Consider the following 18,447-nt stretch of genomic DNA (forward strand, 5'->3'; position numbering starts at 1 on the left):
GGGGGGGGGGGGGGGGGGGGTGGGGAGGGCAGGGCTAAGGTTCCGAGATGCAGAGGGGACACCTGTGTGGCTGCTCCGGACTGGCCTCCAGTTTGCTGGCTAGTTCGTCCTGAGTGTTCTCCTGCCCTGGACCTCATATAGCCCCTTGGTAAAGATGTGGGCACCAAGATTGGTACATGTACCATTGGTCTTCAAAATAACTTATAGGTAATATGCAAATGGACATATTTTTATTTTAATAGTCAGTGTTTTTATTTTACATTGATTTCCATCTGTGGCAAATGATACTGGTTTTCTATTTATAGTAGATATAGTAGTATCAGTTGCCTTTTCATTTATTTATTTAGCAAATACTCAGTGTCTACTCTATGCCTGTTCTACTCTACACTGTTCTAGCTACTGTCCTCGTGGAGTTTACATTCTGAAAAGACAGAGTGCTGGTGGGGGTGGAGGGCGGCTAGGCCGCTGATGGCGTTTGTGTTTTGAATAAAGTGTTTGGAAACGGCTTCTCTGAGGAGGCAGGTGAGCAGAGATCTGCGTGACCATGTAGCAGTCTATGGTAAGAACATTCCAGACAGAGGGAACAAGGACAGAGACCCCCAAGTGAAGAGGGTGTGCTTGGCATGTCTCAGGAAGAGCAGAGGAGATGAGTGTGAGTGGAACAAAGTGAGCGAGGAGAAAGTGGTAGGAGGTCAAGGTTTGTATGAGCCGTGGCGAGACACCCTGGCTCTTACTCTGGGTACATGGGGCGAGGCAGTGGGGTGTTTTGACCAGACAGGATCCAACTCCTTTTAGAAGGAGCGTTCTGTGTGGTGAGGGATCATAGCGGGAGGTGAGAGGCTGGGACACCAGGAGGGAGGTTGTTACAACTATACAGGCAGAAAATGGTGTTGGCTTGGACCAAATGATGGCGGCAGAGGTCGTGAGAAGTGGTGGATTCTGGATCAATTTGGAATACAGATCCAAAGGAATCTGCTGACAGATGAAAGCTAGAAAAGATTTAAGGGTGACTGCAAAGAGTTCCAGACTTCAGCACCTGGAAGGATGAAGCTACTACCATTTACTAAAAATAGGAAAAGATGCAGAAAGAATAGGTTTGGGGAGGGTTAAGAATTTTCAGTACATTTACTTAACTTTTTAAAAGTGAGTCAATTGATAGAAAAGTGTTAATGATACATGGACAAGACCAACACAGTGATGGCTGAAATTGTGGATGGGGTGGACCCCATGTGTCTGTGCTTCCTCCAGCTCTAAAATTCTGCTTTGGTGATTTCAGCCCTCCAGGTCTCCCACTGATGAGGAATGGGAACTTGAGACTCAGCCTAGAATGCAGCTGATGCAGAAGGAATGATGGGGGAATCCCTTAAGCCAGGCTTACCTCGTGTTAATTTGGAAGGACTCGGGAAGGCCTTGCACACATCCTGGCCTCCTGGCGTTGCCTCCTTCACTCACTCACTGACTCACTGAGCACCTTCTGCCTAGTAGGCCTTGGAGACAACACAGGTCTGACGTCCTCTCTGTCCTAATATAAAGCAAGCTATCTCTACCTCTGCGGTCAGCCCAGGCCTGGCCTCTCCACGGCCCTGCATTTTCCTGGAGTTCGGGTGACGTGTTTGCTGAAAGTGGACAATCGTCACAGCCCAGGCGGACCCTGCCCTCCCTTTTTCTGTCCACCCCACTTTGCCCTCCTTTTATTGCCATCCACACTTTGGAGCCTGGGAGCAAATGGCTTTGCCTCCATGAGAGCAGAATTGGTCTTGTGTTACTTCAGTCCATAGTTCTCAAGCTGGAAAAAATATCCGCAAAGGCTCTTCCCCTGCCTTTTGAGAAACAGGCCAGAGAGGCAGGCGATGCCCACAGCCTGCACCCTGCCCATCAGCACATCCTTTCAACTCTACTTTTAAACATAAATTCTGAATCTGACCCGCTGCTCACCAACTTCCCTGGCACTGTCCTGGCTAAGCCGCCATTGCCTTTCTCCGGGACGACCACAGCAGCCCCTCTCCAGACCTCTTGCTTCCACCCTTGCCCCTGGAGGTCTCCACCCAGCAGCCAGAGGGATGCTTGTTAAAACCCAAGTGAGATCATGTCCCTCCCCACTCACAGCGCTGCAGTGTTCTCATGTCACTTAGAGAACAAACCCAAGGCCTTAAACGGCCTTCACTGCCCTGCACAGTCTGACCTGTGGCTACTGCCAGACCCATTGCTACCACTCTCCTTCATTCACTTGACTTCAGCCACTCTGGTGTCTTCCCTGATCCGGGAACATCCCAAGTATGCACCTGCCTCAAGGCCCTTGCACTTGCTGTCCCCTTTTCCTTTCCTCAGATCCTCGTAGAACCTGTTTCCTTACTTCATTCAGGACCCTGATCAAATGTCACCTCTTCAAGCTTTCCCTGACCATGGGTTCTAATCCTGCCCTCTTCCATGTTTCTCTAACCTCTTTTCTCTCATTTATTTTTCCTTTTACCACTCATCGCCATCTGACACATTTATGTATTGCCTGTCTCTTCCCATTAAGTTGTAAACTCATGCAGGTGGGACTTTTCATCTGATTTAGTCACTGCTTTATCCCCAGCACTTAGCATCGTACCTGGCATTAAGTGGACACTTAATAAAGATTTATGGAATGAATGAGTGTCCAGAGCTAAGCAGAGCAGTTTGTCTGGTCCTTCCTGCAACCCCACAGGTCAACCCACAAAAGGGTCACGGTCTGTCTCGGAAAAGTCAGCTAACAGCTCTACCAAAGCTACTTGGCATCACTTGTTGCCAAGATAATGACCAGGTAGTGGGAGGGACTCTGCAAGGACAGGCCTTGCCGGGACTGGGTTAGGGGTAGGGGAGGCACAGGGCAGCCATCAGCGCGCCTCTCCCTTTCCCAGCCCTGAGGAAATGCAGCCCCATGGGAGCCTCCAGCGTGGAGGTTTGGGGGGGATTTGGGGGGTGAGAGCACTCACATGTGAGAGCACTCACATGTGCACGCACAGGGGGAGGGAAGGGTGGTACAGGGATTCGCTCCCGCCCCCAAATCCTCCAGGGCTGTTGCCTTCTGCTGTGGAATTCCAAACATTTCCAATCAGATAAAGGTGGCTGAAAATACCAGGGACTTGTCTGGACTAGTTGGAGGCGGTGCTGGGGTGAGGAGGTTGAGGCCACAGGGGCAGAGACCAGCAAGGTCTGGCCTGTCCGAGGAGCTTGCCCTGAGTCACAGGTGCCACTGCCCTTTCCCCCTGGAATCCTGCAGGTTTGAGGGCAAGGCTCAGCAGGCTTTGGGCTGGAGGAGAATCCGACTCTTTTGTGGCAACAAGTCCTTCTACTCAGAATGTCACCTTTCACTTTCCACACTAATTACTGGATCTTTTGGATACCTTTGAGAAAGAGAACCCAGGTGTCACTCACGTCCATATGTGAGTTTCTTTCATCCTCCTCACACTGCAGTAGCAGTAGGAGCCCTTTAAGACAATTCCCTTCGTTTTACAGATGGCGAAAGTCCCAAGCTTTCCCAGCATCCCAGACAGGGAACTGGACTCACCCTAAGCAAATCAGTGACAGAGCTGGGCCATGAAACCCGCATCTGCTGACTCTCAGCTTACTGCTCTTTTCTTCACAGCATGCATCATTTATCACCACCAGCCGAGACAGTGGGGACAGCTGTGGGCGGAAAGGAGGGAGTGGTGCTTTGCACGAGGGAGTATTTGGAGGCATAGACCCCCGAAGGAAGCATGAGTTTTAGGGAAAGGTTTGGCCCCAGAAAACAAGCTCCTATTCCTTGTAGGTTGTTATCACAGTCCCTCCTGCCTTTGCCTCAACACAATGCAGAAGATGCCTTTTCCAGAACCTTCCTGTAGTTTCCTATCCCCTTTCCTGAGCCTGGGAGAACTTGGTGTCTTGGGAATCCTCGGCACCTGCCCAATCGCCTGGTGTCTCGTGTCCTTCTCCTGGTTTTGCCAGGCAGGGAGGATGGGCATGAAGAGAGAGAAAACTGGTTTTTCTTCCCTTCCCTCCTTACTGTCTACCAGTCAGCTCCACTCATCAGCACCTTCTCTGGGCTGGGCCTGGGGGGCAGAGCTCCCGGTCAGAAATGAGCAGCTCCACAAACTGCTGAGACGGCTGAGGAGACAGCGAGCAGGAGGCCTCCTTGAAGCCGTTACGACCTAAGAGATAAGTGGAGAGCGCTCCGCAGAGGGACCAGCCTGGGCAAAGGCCCGGAGCGAACAGGACATGGCTGGAGGACTGAAGGAGCCTGGCCCAGACAAAGCTGAGGAAACCCGCAGGGTCTTGTAGACCCTGGAGAAGGCTCTGAGACTCAAACTGGGTTTTGGTCTAAGAAGAAGAAGAGTAATAAAGCTGCCATTTGCTAAAAGCACTAGGTACTGTGCCGAGTTCTAGGGGCTTTACAGGCATCGAATCCTCAGTGTTCTTGTGAAATAAGTACATTTTTAGTCCTCGTTTTATATATGAGATCCACAGCTAAACATCTTAGTCTCGTTGCAAGACTTACTGGGTACTTGCCTGCTTTTTGTTTGGTCTGGCAGCCCAGCTTGGTGGAGAAATGGAGGTCAGTTTGTCACCAGCCTCGGCCTATCCAGACAGCGCTGCCATTTTACACATGAGGAAACTGATACTCAGAGGAGCAGGACCTGGTCCAGGGCCCAGAGCAAGGCCGCAGAGCGTCGTCTGCCAGCCCGTGTCGCCTTCTGGGGCAGCCTTCGGGACAGAGTTGGAGAAGAGCAGCAGAGGGGAGAGGAACAAAACCAAAGGCCAGCCAGTGGGGAGAGAGAGAGGGAAAGAGGCAAGGCTTTCCCATGACGCTGTCCAAAGGGGAAAGTTTTCCCGTAGAGCTGTCCAAAGATGAAATGCTCTACCCCGGAGGGACGGGGCCCCTTAGGACAAGTGTGTAAGCAGAGAATACCCTAGAGAGGGTTGTGAACTCCCACGGTTATGGACCATCTGGAATGAAACACCCACTATGTGACCTGGGTGCTCCGCCTTTCTGGAGCCCATCTGGGCAATGACGGTGGCAGTGGTGGTGAGCTCGGGCATCGCGGGGAAGATCGGATAGGTGCTTGCAAGTCACTTTGAGTCTGCCTGTTTCAAAGGTGAACCTGGTCCTTCCTGGACACTGGAAGAAGAGTAGACGGCTGTGGCCGAATAGGGCGTCACCAGGGATGGGATGAAGGAGGACTGAGCTGAGGGAGGCCTCAGAATTCCAGGGAACGGATGCAGATGAGCATGGAGCTCCACCCAGGAGCCGTGAGTGCTTGGGCTCTGGAGCCAGGATTCCTGGATTCAAATCCCAACCCTGCCGTTTATGAGCTGTATGGCACACTGCGCCGGATTCCTCAGAGTCACGAGGGCACTTCACTTCACGGGGTTAGTGTGATGGTTAAGTGAATTTGTATACACGATGAAGCTCTTAGCATCATGGGAAGTGCTCAGTAAATACCAGCCGTCACTCCTAGGGAAGGAGGGTATGAGCCCCTAAATGAGCATCTGGGCCCCCAATAGCTGCTTTTCTGAATTCTGTCTGCCTCCAGGGCTAGCACCCTGATTGAGCTGAGGAGGTGGAGAGCCCACGCTCACACTGCTGGGCCCGATAGCTTTCTTGATTCCCCAGCGAGGTGTTATCTCCTCCGGCACAACCACTTCCTTTTCTGAGAAATGAGCGCATCTGTGAGGCTTAGCTTCTTAGAACTCGTGGTGGGGGAGGAGAGGCTGGCAGCTGACAGGCAGAGTGGGAGAAAGATTAAAACAAAGTTTGCTATGAGGTTGCCTTCAAATATTCCCTAAAGATCAGATGGCATGGGCCCCCCATGACACCCTCTTCAGCCAGTAACACCAAGGTCACCTTGCTTTACCAAGTGCTTTCATCCCCTGATCTCACCACCACTGCCTTATGGGTGGGTCAAAGCAGGAGAAACTAAGGCACAGAAGTCGAGAGGCTTGCTATGGCGCCCACAGCTGGGCTGGCTAGACTGAAGTGTCACCCCAGCAGGCCGGCGCCCATCTCTCCGCCCCTGCTCCAATGAGCTGCCTCTCTGAGTTGCCCACATCCAGGCCCATGCTCCCCCAGGAAAGCCAAAGGAAGTGGATTCCAACCACAAACCTCACTTCTTCCGAGTCTCCCCCTGCAGCCCCCTGCTGAGAGAGTGATAAGGCCTCTCTGTTTACCCCACCCCTCCTTCCTGCCATCTCCCAGGGATGTCCTGACAAGGCCTCAGTGGTCTACTCAGCAGGCATTTATCAGCCTCTCCCCTAGGGAAACTGAGGCCAGAAGCAGAAGGTGACTCTGCAAGTGACTCGGGGCCTGAGCATGCAGGGCCATGAGGAGGCCAGAGCCAAGTACAGTCCTAATGGCCCTGGCACTTTCTCTAGGCTGCTAGAGCCCCTTCCTCTTCTCCACCTAGCTCTTTCCCGAAATAACCAAGCAGGAAGGAAGCGGTGGGCCTGGGCCCTGCAGAGTCACCCTAGAGGAAGGAAGGGCTCGTCTGGCACAGGCGCTTGTTCCCCACTGAAGCCAGGACGGAAGGGTTTCACTTTCCCTCCTGGTCGTCACATCCTTTTCCTGTGGCACCCAGTTCCCCTCAGCTGGCTGGGGGCCAGAGCTCATTCATTCAGCTGGTGGCCTCAGGCCACCTTCCCCCTCCTATAGGGATTCAGGACTATAGCCCTGGTCCAGAATGTGGGGTTTGCTGCTGCACGGGCTGGGATTTGCAATTGGCTTCCCTGCTTACCCATTTGGGGCAGGTCTCGGTATCTCTGAGCCTCAGTTTACCCGGCCTTAGAATGAGGACCTCCTTCCGTAACAGAAGCGCGTGCACCTGGACCTCAGTAGGGCCTGGGGAAGTAACTGTGCTTTTGAAAGTGAGCCGAGTGCTGTATCGAGGTTAGGAGCAAAGACGCGAGTCAGATTGTTGGTGTAGGCAGCCCAGGCAGGTAGGTCATCAGATTCATTTAGAATGGCACCTGCTGTGTTCCCGGCACAGCCAGGTTCTGGAAATACAAGTTACAAAACAACACACAGACCAGTAGGGAAGACAAGACAGAAAAAGAATCACTCAAGTTACGATGGTTGTGCATGTAATCAGGGAATATGGCCCAGTCAGGGTAAAATGCTTTAGCTCAGTGCCTGGCACAGGTAGAACATTCCAATGTGTGGTGCAGGTCTGCTGCTGCTGCAACAGGTATTATTTTACTGTTATTTAAGAAGCGCGGACACTAGGAGCCGGAGAGGTGAAGTGACCTACTCACAGTGACACTGCTAAGTAAGAAGTGTGGCAACGCGGGAGGTGGGATTGGAGGAGTGATCAGATTCAAGCAGGGTGTGGGGTCTGCCGGTACCTGGGCCACGGCCCCAGGGACGACGCTGTGCCCGCCTTTCCCCTGACTTCTCCAGGGTGGCCACTGGCTCAGGGCGACCTGCAGTGTTCAGTTGGCTGCCTCTGGGCAGAGAGCCAGCTGAAGTCAGTCTGTGCCTGTCGGTCCCTGGCCTCAGACAGGGGTCAGACTTGGTCCCTGCCTGCACTGAGCCCCCCACACTGATAGGGGAGACCGACACAGGCAGAGGGCCTCAACCTAGGGACACCTGCCTGTCCTTCCCGCGTCGGGGCCTGCGCGCTGCTTGCTTCTGCTGGAGCACGCTCTTTCTCGCCCGGCGTTGCGGTCCTCCTCGGCCCTTCCACCCTGTCATTCAGGTCTCAGCTCCAAAAACCTCTCCTCCCCAGAGACGCCTCTGAGCGCGCCCCCTGCAGCAGGCCCCCAGGTATTCTCTGTCCCCTCCTCATGACTTCCTGAGGTCGAAACCCCATCACCTCTGAAATGGTTCTCTTCTTATCTTCTCTGCTTCCCACTAAGACAGTGTTTCTCAACCTTTTTTCCTTATCAGCACCGCCAAAGGAGTCTTTTTACACATTTTTTGTCCTAGTTGCCCTCCCGTGACATCTGAATACCACAGCTGTACGGTGTATCCCTGCATGTGCTGTGGCCCCACGGAGAGCCACAAACCACTGTAATAGCCAAGAATTTTTCGCTTCGCCCCATTGGGGGTGACATCACCCCCACTGAGCATGCGCAAACTAGAACACAAGCTCCATGAAAGCAGAACCCTGTCTGCGTTGCTCACTGCTGTCTCCAGTGCTGGGCTTGGAGCGTGGTAGGTTTTTAGTTAATATTTGTGGTGTGAATAAAAGTCCATAAACCCTGGAGTACTTAGGAAACATTCATCCCACAGTTGAAGGATGGGCTAATAGGGCAGGTCTCTGGAAAGACAGGACTCCACAGTGGAGTGTTGCAAGCTGAGCAGGGGTTGGCTAACTGAGGAAGGGAGATGCGGGAGGGGGGCCAGTTAGCAGACACGGTGTTAGCAGAGGCACATGTGGGGCCGGTGGGGTGGGGCCATTCCTCGTGTGGTACCGACCGTGGGAGGCCTTGGCTTCTTCTAGGACCCCTGGTTCTTGTCTCACCATTCTGAAGGGCCCCAGTGCCAAGTCAGGAGACCCCAGTTCTTAGTCCAAGTTCTAGGACTAGGCTGTGTGACGCTGTAGAATGGGCAGGTGGGTTGGCGTTGCCGGCTTGTGGGGTCTGCCGGGCTAGGAGTCCATGATTCTCCCATGGGGATCGTTAGCCACTCCTCTCTCCAGTGGTCTTGAAAACCCCCACGTGGATCCCCATTGTAGTGGTCACAGTTACAAAGACACGTCCCGCATTTGCTGTCACACGGCTGAGGATGCAGACATGTCTCAGGCCTGGGTCTCCTGAGAGTCTGTGTGACATCAGAGACCTCCCTACAAGCCACTCTTCCATCTTACCTCCCTGCCCACCAGGCCGCGATGGCTAAAACTAATGGGAGCCGCTGAGGAGCAGTGGGAGCTTATCTCTGCTATTCCAGACTGGGCTGCTTTGCAGTCCTGTTTATTTATCCAGAGCAGCCGCCCGCTGAGAAAATGGCTGTGTTTGTTTCCAAGTATGTCGTGTGAACCGTGGGCTAAATATACCCACACCACTGCCTCCCAGCACCCGCCCTGGAACAGCACGCCCCATTTTGCTTGTGCTCTCTCTGCAAAAGCAATCCCCAGAATCTACAGCCCTTGGAAAGCCTACTCTCCCCTCCCCAGGAGAAGGAGCTCCTTGAAGTGGAGACAACGGTTGTCCAGGCCAGGAATGCACACGTGGGGACTGGTCAGGTCAGAGCCTTGTTCTCCATGGCCCCAAAATGAGAATGTTCCCTCCACCCTGGAATGACTGTTCCTGGACAGTGAGTGCTTTGTGCCCTTGCAGTGACAGGGCCTATTTACTCCAGCCCAGCCCTAGAGCCGAAAACTTCCTGTGGCTGCCAGCTCTCTACTTCAGGAAAGTTCCCATCGAGGGAGCCAGGCCTCTCCCACTTTGGCTACAAACCCAGTGTCCCTAGTTTCTTGTGGGACATTTGGCCCCTTGGGACAGATAACCAAGGCCTTTTGGCCACGGCCTCACTTCTCCCATGCTCCCACAGCCCAGGAGTCTACCCCCTCACAGACCCAGCTTTTTTGTGACTCCACCTGGACCTACTTTGCTTGGGATCAGAAAAATTAAAAGTCCTGTACGAATTTTCTTGTCTGCCAACACCCATGGAGGCTGGCCAGGATGAAGGGGGAGAGACAGGGAAACATATCCGCCCCAGCCATGCCTGGGCAGCGACAAGACTGAGAGTTAGGAGGCTGGCTGCTGCCCTAACTGCCGCTGCCCTTCTCTCCCCAGACCCAAGGCTCCACCTCCACCCATCGCCATCCCCCTTTTCCAGGGAATCCTTTCAGCACTAGTGACAGGACCCCTAGCCCCCCACTTAGGGAATGCCCTGCGGTGGCAGCGCTCCCTTTGGAGCCAGGCGGTCCTGGGTTCTGATCCTGGCTTTGCCTCCTGTTAGCTGGGTGACCCCAGGCAGGGTCTTCCCGCTGTAAACCTCAGTTGTCTCATCTGTGAAATGAGGTTCAAATCTCTTGTCTGGGGATTCCGATGAAGGTGAAATGAGATAACTGTGACTGCACGTGGCAGACATGCAATGTCTTTGTTCTACTCAGGCATCTGTTGACCACCAACTATGTGTCAGACACTGCTGGGCACGGGGTGTGTAGAAATGAAACAGGATCTCTGCCTCTTGAAGCCACATCTAGTGGCAGGAGGTAAATCAAACAAAAGTGGAGTGTAGAATCTGGTTATGAAAAGTGCTAAGAGGAAGAATGAAGCAAGGTGAGGGGCTAGATAGGCAGGAGAGACAGGGGTGGGTACCACGTCAGACATGGTAGCCAGGGAGGGCCTCTGAGGAGATGCCATTTGAGCGGAGTCGGGAGTGAAATGAGGGAGTGAGGCAGGAGACATCTGAGGTCAAGTGCTCCAGGAAGGAGAACAGCAAACTCCCGAGCTCAGCAGATACTCGTCAGCAGATACCCGAGGAACAAGGAATGCAAGGAGGAGGCTGGTGCTCCACGTGGAATGTGCAGTGGGAGGACCAGGTCCCCCCAGGCCTGGCTGGCCGGTGGGACATTTATTCCAGGTGTGATGTGAAGCCTTGGCAAGGTGCAGGGCTTAGAGCCATGCGGTCTGAGTGCAGGGCGTTGCCCCACCCGCCCGCTTTTCTCCTTTTCCCCAGAAGATGGGAGGCTTTCTGGTGAGGACTCTGGCTGATGCATCACTGCTCCTCCCCAATGGCTTAATGAATGTTGAGGGTTGTCCGAGTCGCGTTGGCAGCTCCGCATGCGTGCTCCTCTAGAGTAAGTAACAGGAATGCATGTGAACAGCAACGACGCCGGCTTTCTAAGTGCAAGGGAAGGCTGTGGAGGACCTAGCACAGGCTCCCCAGGATCTGGTCTGTTGTTACAGATCTTCTCTGTGTGGAGCATGGACCGAGGGGAAGGGCCATCGAGACCAGAAGTGGGGCCAGGCAGGTATCGGAGTGAGCAGACTAGCCAGGTGGGACCTGGGACCCACTGAAGATGGAGGCCCTGTCTGAGGAAGCAGCCACCACTCAGCTAGTTGGGACCAGATGGAAATGTGGGCCAAGGGTGTGAGCTCTTGGTGGAGAGGCAAGAGCACAGGCTCTGGAATCAGCCAGTGATTCATTCCCTCCCTAGACACACACAGCACACTGATTTCTAGGTGTCAGACACCAGGCTTGGATTCTGGTTCCATCACTGACAAAGCTGGGTGACCTATCAAGTCCCTCCTCCCTCAGGCCCAGCTTCCTGGTCGGTAAATGGGGAGAGACAGCCTGCTTTGCAGCATTGCTGGGAGGATTAAAGGACGAATGGGACGGCAAGCTCCTCATTAAGGGTGCTCCACACTCCCCTTTCCCTGCCCCACAGTCTGGCTCCGCCCTGGGCTGGGGAATTGAACCCGAAGCTCCGCCCTCCCTATATCATGTGCTTCCCTCCTGACTATCTTCTGAGGGCTGTTGCTCATTCCACCTGGGCCTAGAGTCATGCCCCCAGCGCTGGGGACAGGGACAGGACCTTAGACCCATCCCAGTCCTGCATGGTTGTTACACTCTACTCTGTCCTGCTCTGCCCACCGTCAGCCTGCCCTGGGCAAAGGCTCCCTCCAGAGGAAGGAGGAGCCACGAGGCTCGGACCTGCTCTGTCCCTTTCCTCTCCCTCCCTCGCTCGCTCCATCACAGCACTGGAAAGGCTGAGGCTTTCTCTGACTCTACTTCAAGCTTCTCTGTGGCTTCCAGACCATACATAGTCCAGCTGTCACTCACCCCTGCACCCTCGTCTCTCCTATTCCTCCCTCCCTCTTCACTCTGCTCCAGACATTTGGCCTGTCGTTCCCTGAGTCTGCCCATTTCTTTCTCACCTCAGGTTCTGGAGTACCACTTCCTAGCTGTCTGACCTTGGACAAAGCTCTTGCCCTATGTTGCACCTGTTTTCTCAGCAATAAAATGGGTTGGTGATCGATCCCCAGCTGTGGTGTCAGGGACGGCATCCCTTAACCCTTCGGCCCAGAGTGGACACATGTGGCTAGCTCTTCAAATGACCAAGGCCATCGTGTGTAGGTGGCCCCCTTTCTCCCACCCACCCACATTACTGCTTGAGGACTCATAAACAACACCTTCCCTTCTCTTCTCTCTCCCTGCAGGACACTTTTGTGGAACTCTACGGGAACAATGCAGCAGCCGAGAGCCGGAAGGGCCAGGAGCGCTTCAACCGCTGGGTCCTGACGGGCGTGACTTTGGCTGGCGTGGTTCTGCTGGGCTCGCTCTTCAGTCGGAAATGACCAGACACTGACCACCCACTCCCTCCCACCCCCGTCCTGCCCCCACCACATCCCTCCTTCCAGCCACCATTGCCACCAGGAGAACCACTACGTGCAGCCCATGACCACCCATCCAGCACAGGGTTGGGCCTACACATGGTCCCCCGCAGTTAGTTTTCTAGAATCTATCATGCTTTTGTGAGAGCCGCCTTCCCCCACACCTCAGTTCTCCTGGCCTCAAAACCCACAAATTTTCCCCAAAATCTGCCCCATGGAAGCTGGCAGGTGTGTGGGGGTTTGTGGCTGGGGGCTGGAGGGCCCTGCCTATTTGGTGGAACCCCCTTACCCTTAGCCTCCCCGAGAATGCTTTCCTGCCAGGGAGCTGGAAATTTTTCTGACCCTTTTTCCCAGAAAGACAGACTAGATTGCCTTCCTTTTGATGTTTGTGGCCTCAGAATTAATCATTTCTTATTCCTCTCCCCCACCCCGAGGACCTGGGCTCCCCTCCCTTTCATCCCCACCCTACAATAGCCACTTAGGGGCCACTCTGACTAATTAGGGATTCAGGCTGCTTGGGATAAAGAAACAGGACCAGGACCCCTCCTCACCTCCGGCCTGGCCAAGTCCCCACTCCCAATCCCATGTCCTCTGGAGGCCTCTGGCTAGAGGCCAGCCCCCCCCGGGAGGGAAGGGGCTGTAGCTGCAGGAAGCACCCCATGCCAAAGCTATGGTGGCCCTTGCAGTTTAGCACTACCCCGGTTCCCGTCCCGTTCCCTCCCCTGGCTCCCATGACCGTGACTGAGGGACCAACTGGGCCCGAGACAGGTGCCCCAGAGCTGTTTATGGCCTCAGCTGCCTCACTTCCTGCAAGGAGATCAGCCTGTGGCATGCCTTGGGCTGCTGCCCACGGGGTCCAGGGGTTCAGGGGCCTTGGCCCAGAGGTGAAGGGGAGCTACAGGGAGCAGCTATGGGAGCCCTAGGGTCTTCCCTACCTCAGGCAGGAAGGGCAGGAAGGAGAGCCTGGTGCGCAGGGTGGAGGTGGGGCTGGCTGGAGGGGCCAGTCCTGCCTGGCCAAACAGATCCGTGCCACACCCCCGTTCAGCCTGGGCAGCGGGGCTGCCAGGTCAGAGTGGCCTGGCCCAGAGCCCTTCAGGCCTCTCTCCTGTGCTCCACCCATGGCCTGTCTCATCCCTGGGGATCCTGGCCTAGCCTGGCCACCCCAGGCTCTCTGCTGTACATATTCGAGACTAGTTTTTATTCCTTGTGAAGATGATATACTATTTTTGTTAAGCGTGTCTGTATTTATGTGTGAGGAGCTGCTGGCTTGCTGTGCGTGTGCACGTGGAGAGCTGGTGCCCAGAGATTGAACAGCCTGAGGCTCCCTCCCCTGCCCTGGTCCGGGGACGCCAGCCAGGGGTCCTGGCTCCTGGGGGCACCTGTCCCTCCCCCAACCCCCACCCCACACTTTTCCAGCTCTTTGAAATAGTCTGTGTGAAGGTGAAAGTGCAGTTCAGTAATAAACTGTGTTGAATCAGTGAACAAAGGGTCTGGGCTCTTGTGTGCTCCTGAGTCGGGAAAGAAGGGGCTGCTTGGCTGACAGGCGGCAGGAGAGCGGGTACTAGTGCTGGCTCTGCCCGCAGGGGGAGGCCCTTGGGTGAGTTCCTTCCTCCCTCTGAGTTTCCCCACCTGTACATTGACTGGTTTTTTATTGAGCATCTGCTGTATGCTGGACAGTAGGGCTGTGTGTGAACAGGACAGACAGTCCCTGCCCTCAGGGCTGACATTCTAGTGGGAGAAACATTCAAATAGCCATGGGCGTAGTCCTAGGCTCTGTGGATTCTGCAGTGTATGAAGCGCTTGTCTGTATGGAGCTTCCATTCTAATCTTGGAGACAGACAGACTGGACAAATAAGGATAGCTGTTCAGGGCAAAGATGGAAACAGGATGACTATGAGGAAGCATGGCAAGACTTCAAGGACTTAGTGGGGAAGGAGATGAGAAAAGGTCAGAGTTGAGATAACATTTTAAAGGTAGATCTCACAAAGTCCGCTGATGGATTAAAGATTATAGAGTAAGAGGAGTCAAGGATGATTCAAGATTTTGGAATGATGATGCTATTCTCGTTAAAAAATGTCTGAGGCCAGTGCTCCCAAGAGGCTCATTGTGAGTGTTCCGACAGCATTTAATATGGGACCTGAGTTTGGGAGTCAGGGAGGACTCCCTGGAAGAAGTGACCCCAGGGCCTGAAGAATGTTTAAGAGTTAAAGAAGGGGGGAGGCTAGAAGAGGGGTCCTGATGAAGAAGCAAATGCTCAGGATGAACAAGAGAGTTATTCAGGCCGAATGAAAGTTGGTGTGTCTGGAGTTGAAGGGGCTCCTGGGTCACTATGATGCGGGAGAGATGGGGTGAGGGGACTGAACTTGGTCCCGAGGGCAGCGAGAGCCAGAGGAAGGCTGTAAGTTGAGGAATGATATGTCCCCTTAAAGCCCCCAAAGCGCCCTCTGGCTGCTGTGTAAAGAAGGTTCTGAAGGGGGAGCAGAGTGGAAAAGAAGCGATGGTTTGGTTCACGCTCCATTTCTGAGGGTGGACAGGTCCACTGTGTATCCTGGGTCACTATTCCTAGTCTTTGGGCAACCTCTATGTCCCAGCTTCTCCTTCTATGAAATGGGTATGATGGCAGAACCCATCTCAGGCGATGGTAGTCAAGATTGAATGAGAGAACCCAACAGAGCTGGGGGAGGACTGGATGTTGGGGGGACAGGGGATGCAGCGACGACCCCGCCGTGACGTGGGCTACCCAGGAGGAGGGAGGAGGCGCTCCTCACCAAGTTCCAAGTGGCTGCGGCCAGAGGACGGGGAGGGGTGTGGAAAGCGAGCGAGGACTCCCGGGGCGGGCGCTCCAGCAGGGGGACGGGCCTGGAGGCGGGACCTGCCTCCTGAGTTCCGCCCCGCCCGCTTTCAGGAGCGGGCTTGACTGCCTCCTGGTGGCCGAGGGATGCGACCTGGAAGCCTCTCCATCCTTGTTCACCAGAAGGCCGGCTGCGCTTCCAACCCTTGGCGACCAGGTTCAGAGCTCGCCACGCCTCTCCTGGGGCTCAGGATCACCATGCTCCTTAGTTCAAGACTAAAGCCTCCAGCTTCTCACCCACCCCTATGACCACGAAGCGTCCCTGGCCTCTGGCCCTTACCTAGCCACTCAAGTCCCTTCCCCAGATTCTTGATATTCTTCCAGAAACATCTTTTCACATACAGGAAAATACATAGATATCAATATTATTTTTACCCCCCCCTTTTTTTTGCACAAATGGTAACAGACGCACTGTGCCTTACTTTTTACACCTAAATAGTATGTCTTATAGAAGTTTCCGTGTTCATATATGAAGAATCCCCATGTACTCATCATGTAGCTTCAACAGTTAACTCATGGCAGCTTCATTCTTTTTTCTAGCTATGTAGTAATCCACAAAAATTTTAACCAGACTTCTAACTGAGTGATTCCCAATCTTAAACATGTCACACACACAAAATACTGGAAAGGGGGGACGGACCAGTGGCTCAGTTGGTTAGGGTTCTCAACCACAAGGTTACAGTGTTCGACTCCCACAGGGGATGGTGGGCTGCACCCCCTGCAACTAACAACCGGGCAACTGGACCTGGAGCTGGGCTGCGCCCTCCACAACTAAGATTGAAAGGACAACTTGACTTGGAAAAGTCCCAGAAGTACACACTGTTCCCCAATAAAGTCCTGTTCCCCTTCCCCAATAAAATCTTAAATAAATAAATAAATAAATAAATAAATAAATAAATAAATAAATAAATAAATAAATAAATATTTGAAAGGGAAAGCTAGAAGGGTTTTCTGACTTTTGGATTGTCTGTGTGGGTCTGGGGGAAAATTCACCCCATTTCTATATATTATATCTTGTGAGAGAAATGAAAGACCACATATTTCCTAGAGAGGATATGAAGTATTAACTTTGATTAAAACACCTGAAAACATTATTTTAAAATTTATTTAAGGAACTTGATCTTTTTCCTGTAAATGCAACTTTTTTATATGAAGTTTTATGATCGAAATACTTTACACAATTCCTGACCAAGGCTTATTAATGATCTCTTCAGATTTTTGGTAGTCAACATCAACAAGAAACCTTGTAACCTTAAGTAGATGATAACAAGGATTTTAAACCATTCCAAAGCTTACAATTAAAAGTATAATTAAATGCTCAAATAATTCTCCCTTTCTTTAATTGACAAATATAATGTTGTTATCAGTGGATTTCAAATCCAAATGAACTTTTTTCACTTTGGGTATTTTAAAATAATGACGAGTTCCAGAACACAGGAACTGATGTAAAGCTTTTGATTTTTTTTTTTTTTTTTCTGTTTGGATGATCTATCCATAGCTGTTGATGATGAAGTTTGTTTGGTTTTTGTGTTTGTTTGTTTTGAGAAAATGATAATTAATTAAAACTGGGCAAGGCTGTATATAACACAAAGGAAGAGAGGGAGGGAAAAAGGAAGGAAAAAAGGAATCTAGGCCAATTTACTTATAAACATACAAGCCAAAGTTCTAAGTATAATATTAACAAAGCAAATCTAACAACATATAAAAATACATCATGACCTAGTAGAATTTATTCCAAGTAAACACGATTGACTCAGTATAAGAAATCTTTCAATGTAATTCATTGTATTGAAACATTAACAAAGAAAATCCTTATGGTATTTCAGTAAATATCAAAATAATATTTGGTGAAATTTAACACCTATTCATGATTTTTAAAAAATCTTTTAACAAGCCAAGGGTTGAAAGTTAGCTTTGACTTTTTTAAGCTCTTCTGAATTCTATAAAAGTTTAAGATAATGATTGTGTGCATTGTTTGTGCAATTTTTTTTCCCTAAGGAGGGCGTAGCTCACAGTGGCCCTTGCAGGGATTGAACCGGCAACCTCGGTGTTATCAGCACTAAGCTCTAACCAACTGAGCTAATCAGTCACCCCGCTTGTGCAATTTTTAAAAATTAACAAGTCATGCCAAAAAAAACGACGACTTATATCATGATCAAATTGATTACATAATGTCCAGTTCTCCATTTTTCTCTCTTCACCATCACAGCCTTTGTCATGAGGCAAAAATAACAGGAACTTTTTCTTAATATATATGAAATAATAGAAATAAACGCATATGATCTCTCTAAATTTATGTCGTCTTTGACTTTTAATAAATATCCATGCACTGATGTTAGAATTCTAGGCATATGAAGTATGAATTACTTCTGAAATTATTTAAACCATCCCATCTCAGTAGGTTCACACATGAATAATTAGCCTGATTAATTCCATGATAAAGAGCCTTGTGAATTCTTATGAAATGTAAGTGATCTTACTACAAAGTTTTAACATGTCAATCTTAAAATTTGAGGAAGTCATTCTTAAAACCAAGAAAATGGACACACGGTTAAAAAAAGTATCTTCTGAAAATAAAAAAGAATATAAACAATGTAGGAACCTAGCCAACAAGATGGTTTGTAAATTTGTTGCTGAGTGGCAAATGAGCAGTCAGCAGCACATCAGGAAGGCTTGGCTCAAATTGCACTGACGTCAAAAACAACCTCTCCCCAAGCAAAACAAAACTGCCCTGCTTATTGCTTTGTAAAAAGAATAACAAACAAAACTAATGGTAAGGCCCTTATCTGTATACCATTTATGTGGCAGGACATCTGTCGTGCGGGGTGTCAGGCGGGGTCTCTGGTCCCACTCCCCACACAAGAACGCAGGACATGGTGAGGCCAAAAAGGAACACCCACGGAGCCATAGGTAGGGGAGTCATACCACTATACTCTCGCTGGCGGCTGGGTTGGAGACACAGGAAACAGGAGCCACACAATTCCCAACCCTCACTGTGCCGCTTGCAGACTCAGCCACCATCTTCTTGCTAGCCCCCCCTTTTTCTGCTAGCCTAGCCACGGCAGTTATATTAGTGCCCAATGGCTCACTGGTTACAGCTGACGGCCAACTAGCCACAGCTGATGGCCATTTGATCACAGTCGACGGCCATTTACTACCTGCGCCAGCACCTTTCTATGTGAGGCCGAGAGCCTGGAAACTGCTTTTTGGGGCTCTGTCCCCACAACATCCTTCTGCAGCTGGTTGGACGTCCCTTTTAGGCACATCAATCTCACCTAGGCTTCCTGCCATGCCCCCCTGGGCACCTGGAAAAC

The 18,447-nt window shown here is 51.7% G+C and overlaps 1 protein-coding gene across 2 annotated transcripts in view; it reads left to right on the forward strand.

Moving 5' to 3' along the window:
• The window catches only part of BCL2L1 (BCL2 like 1), a 44,216-nt gene extending 30,452 nt beyond the window's left edge, over window positions 1-13,764 (forward strand). For both annotated transcript variants that reach the window (XM_033094565.1, XM_033094564.1), the window contains exon 3: window positions 12,109-13,764. In XM_033094565.1, the coding sequence (XP_032950456.1) occupies window positions 12,109-12,246 (138 nt within the window). In that variant the 3' untranslated portion in view covers window positions 12,247-13,764. The remainder of the gene's footprint in view (window positions 1-12,108) is intronic.
• The last annotated feature ends 4,683 nt before the right edge of the window (window positions 13,765-18,447 follow it).

The sequence above is a fragment of the Rhinolophus ferrumequinum genome, chromosome 23 (genome assembly GCF_004115265.2).
Source record: "Rhinolophus ferrumequinum isolate MPI-CBG mRhiFer1 chromosome 23, mRhiFer1_v1.p, whole genome shotgun sequence".
Taxonomy (NCBI): Eukaryota; Metazoa; Chordata; class Mammalia; order Chiroptera; family Rhinolophidae; genus Rhinolophus; species Rhinolophus ferrumequinum.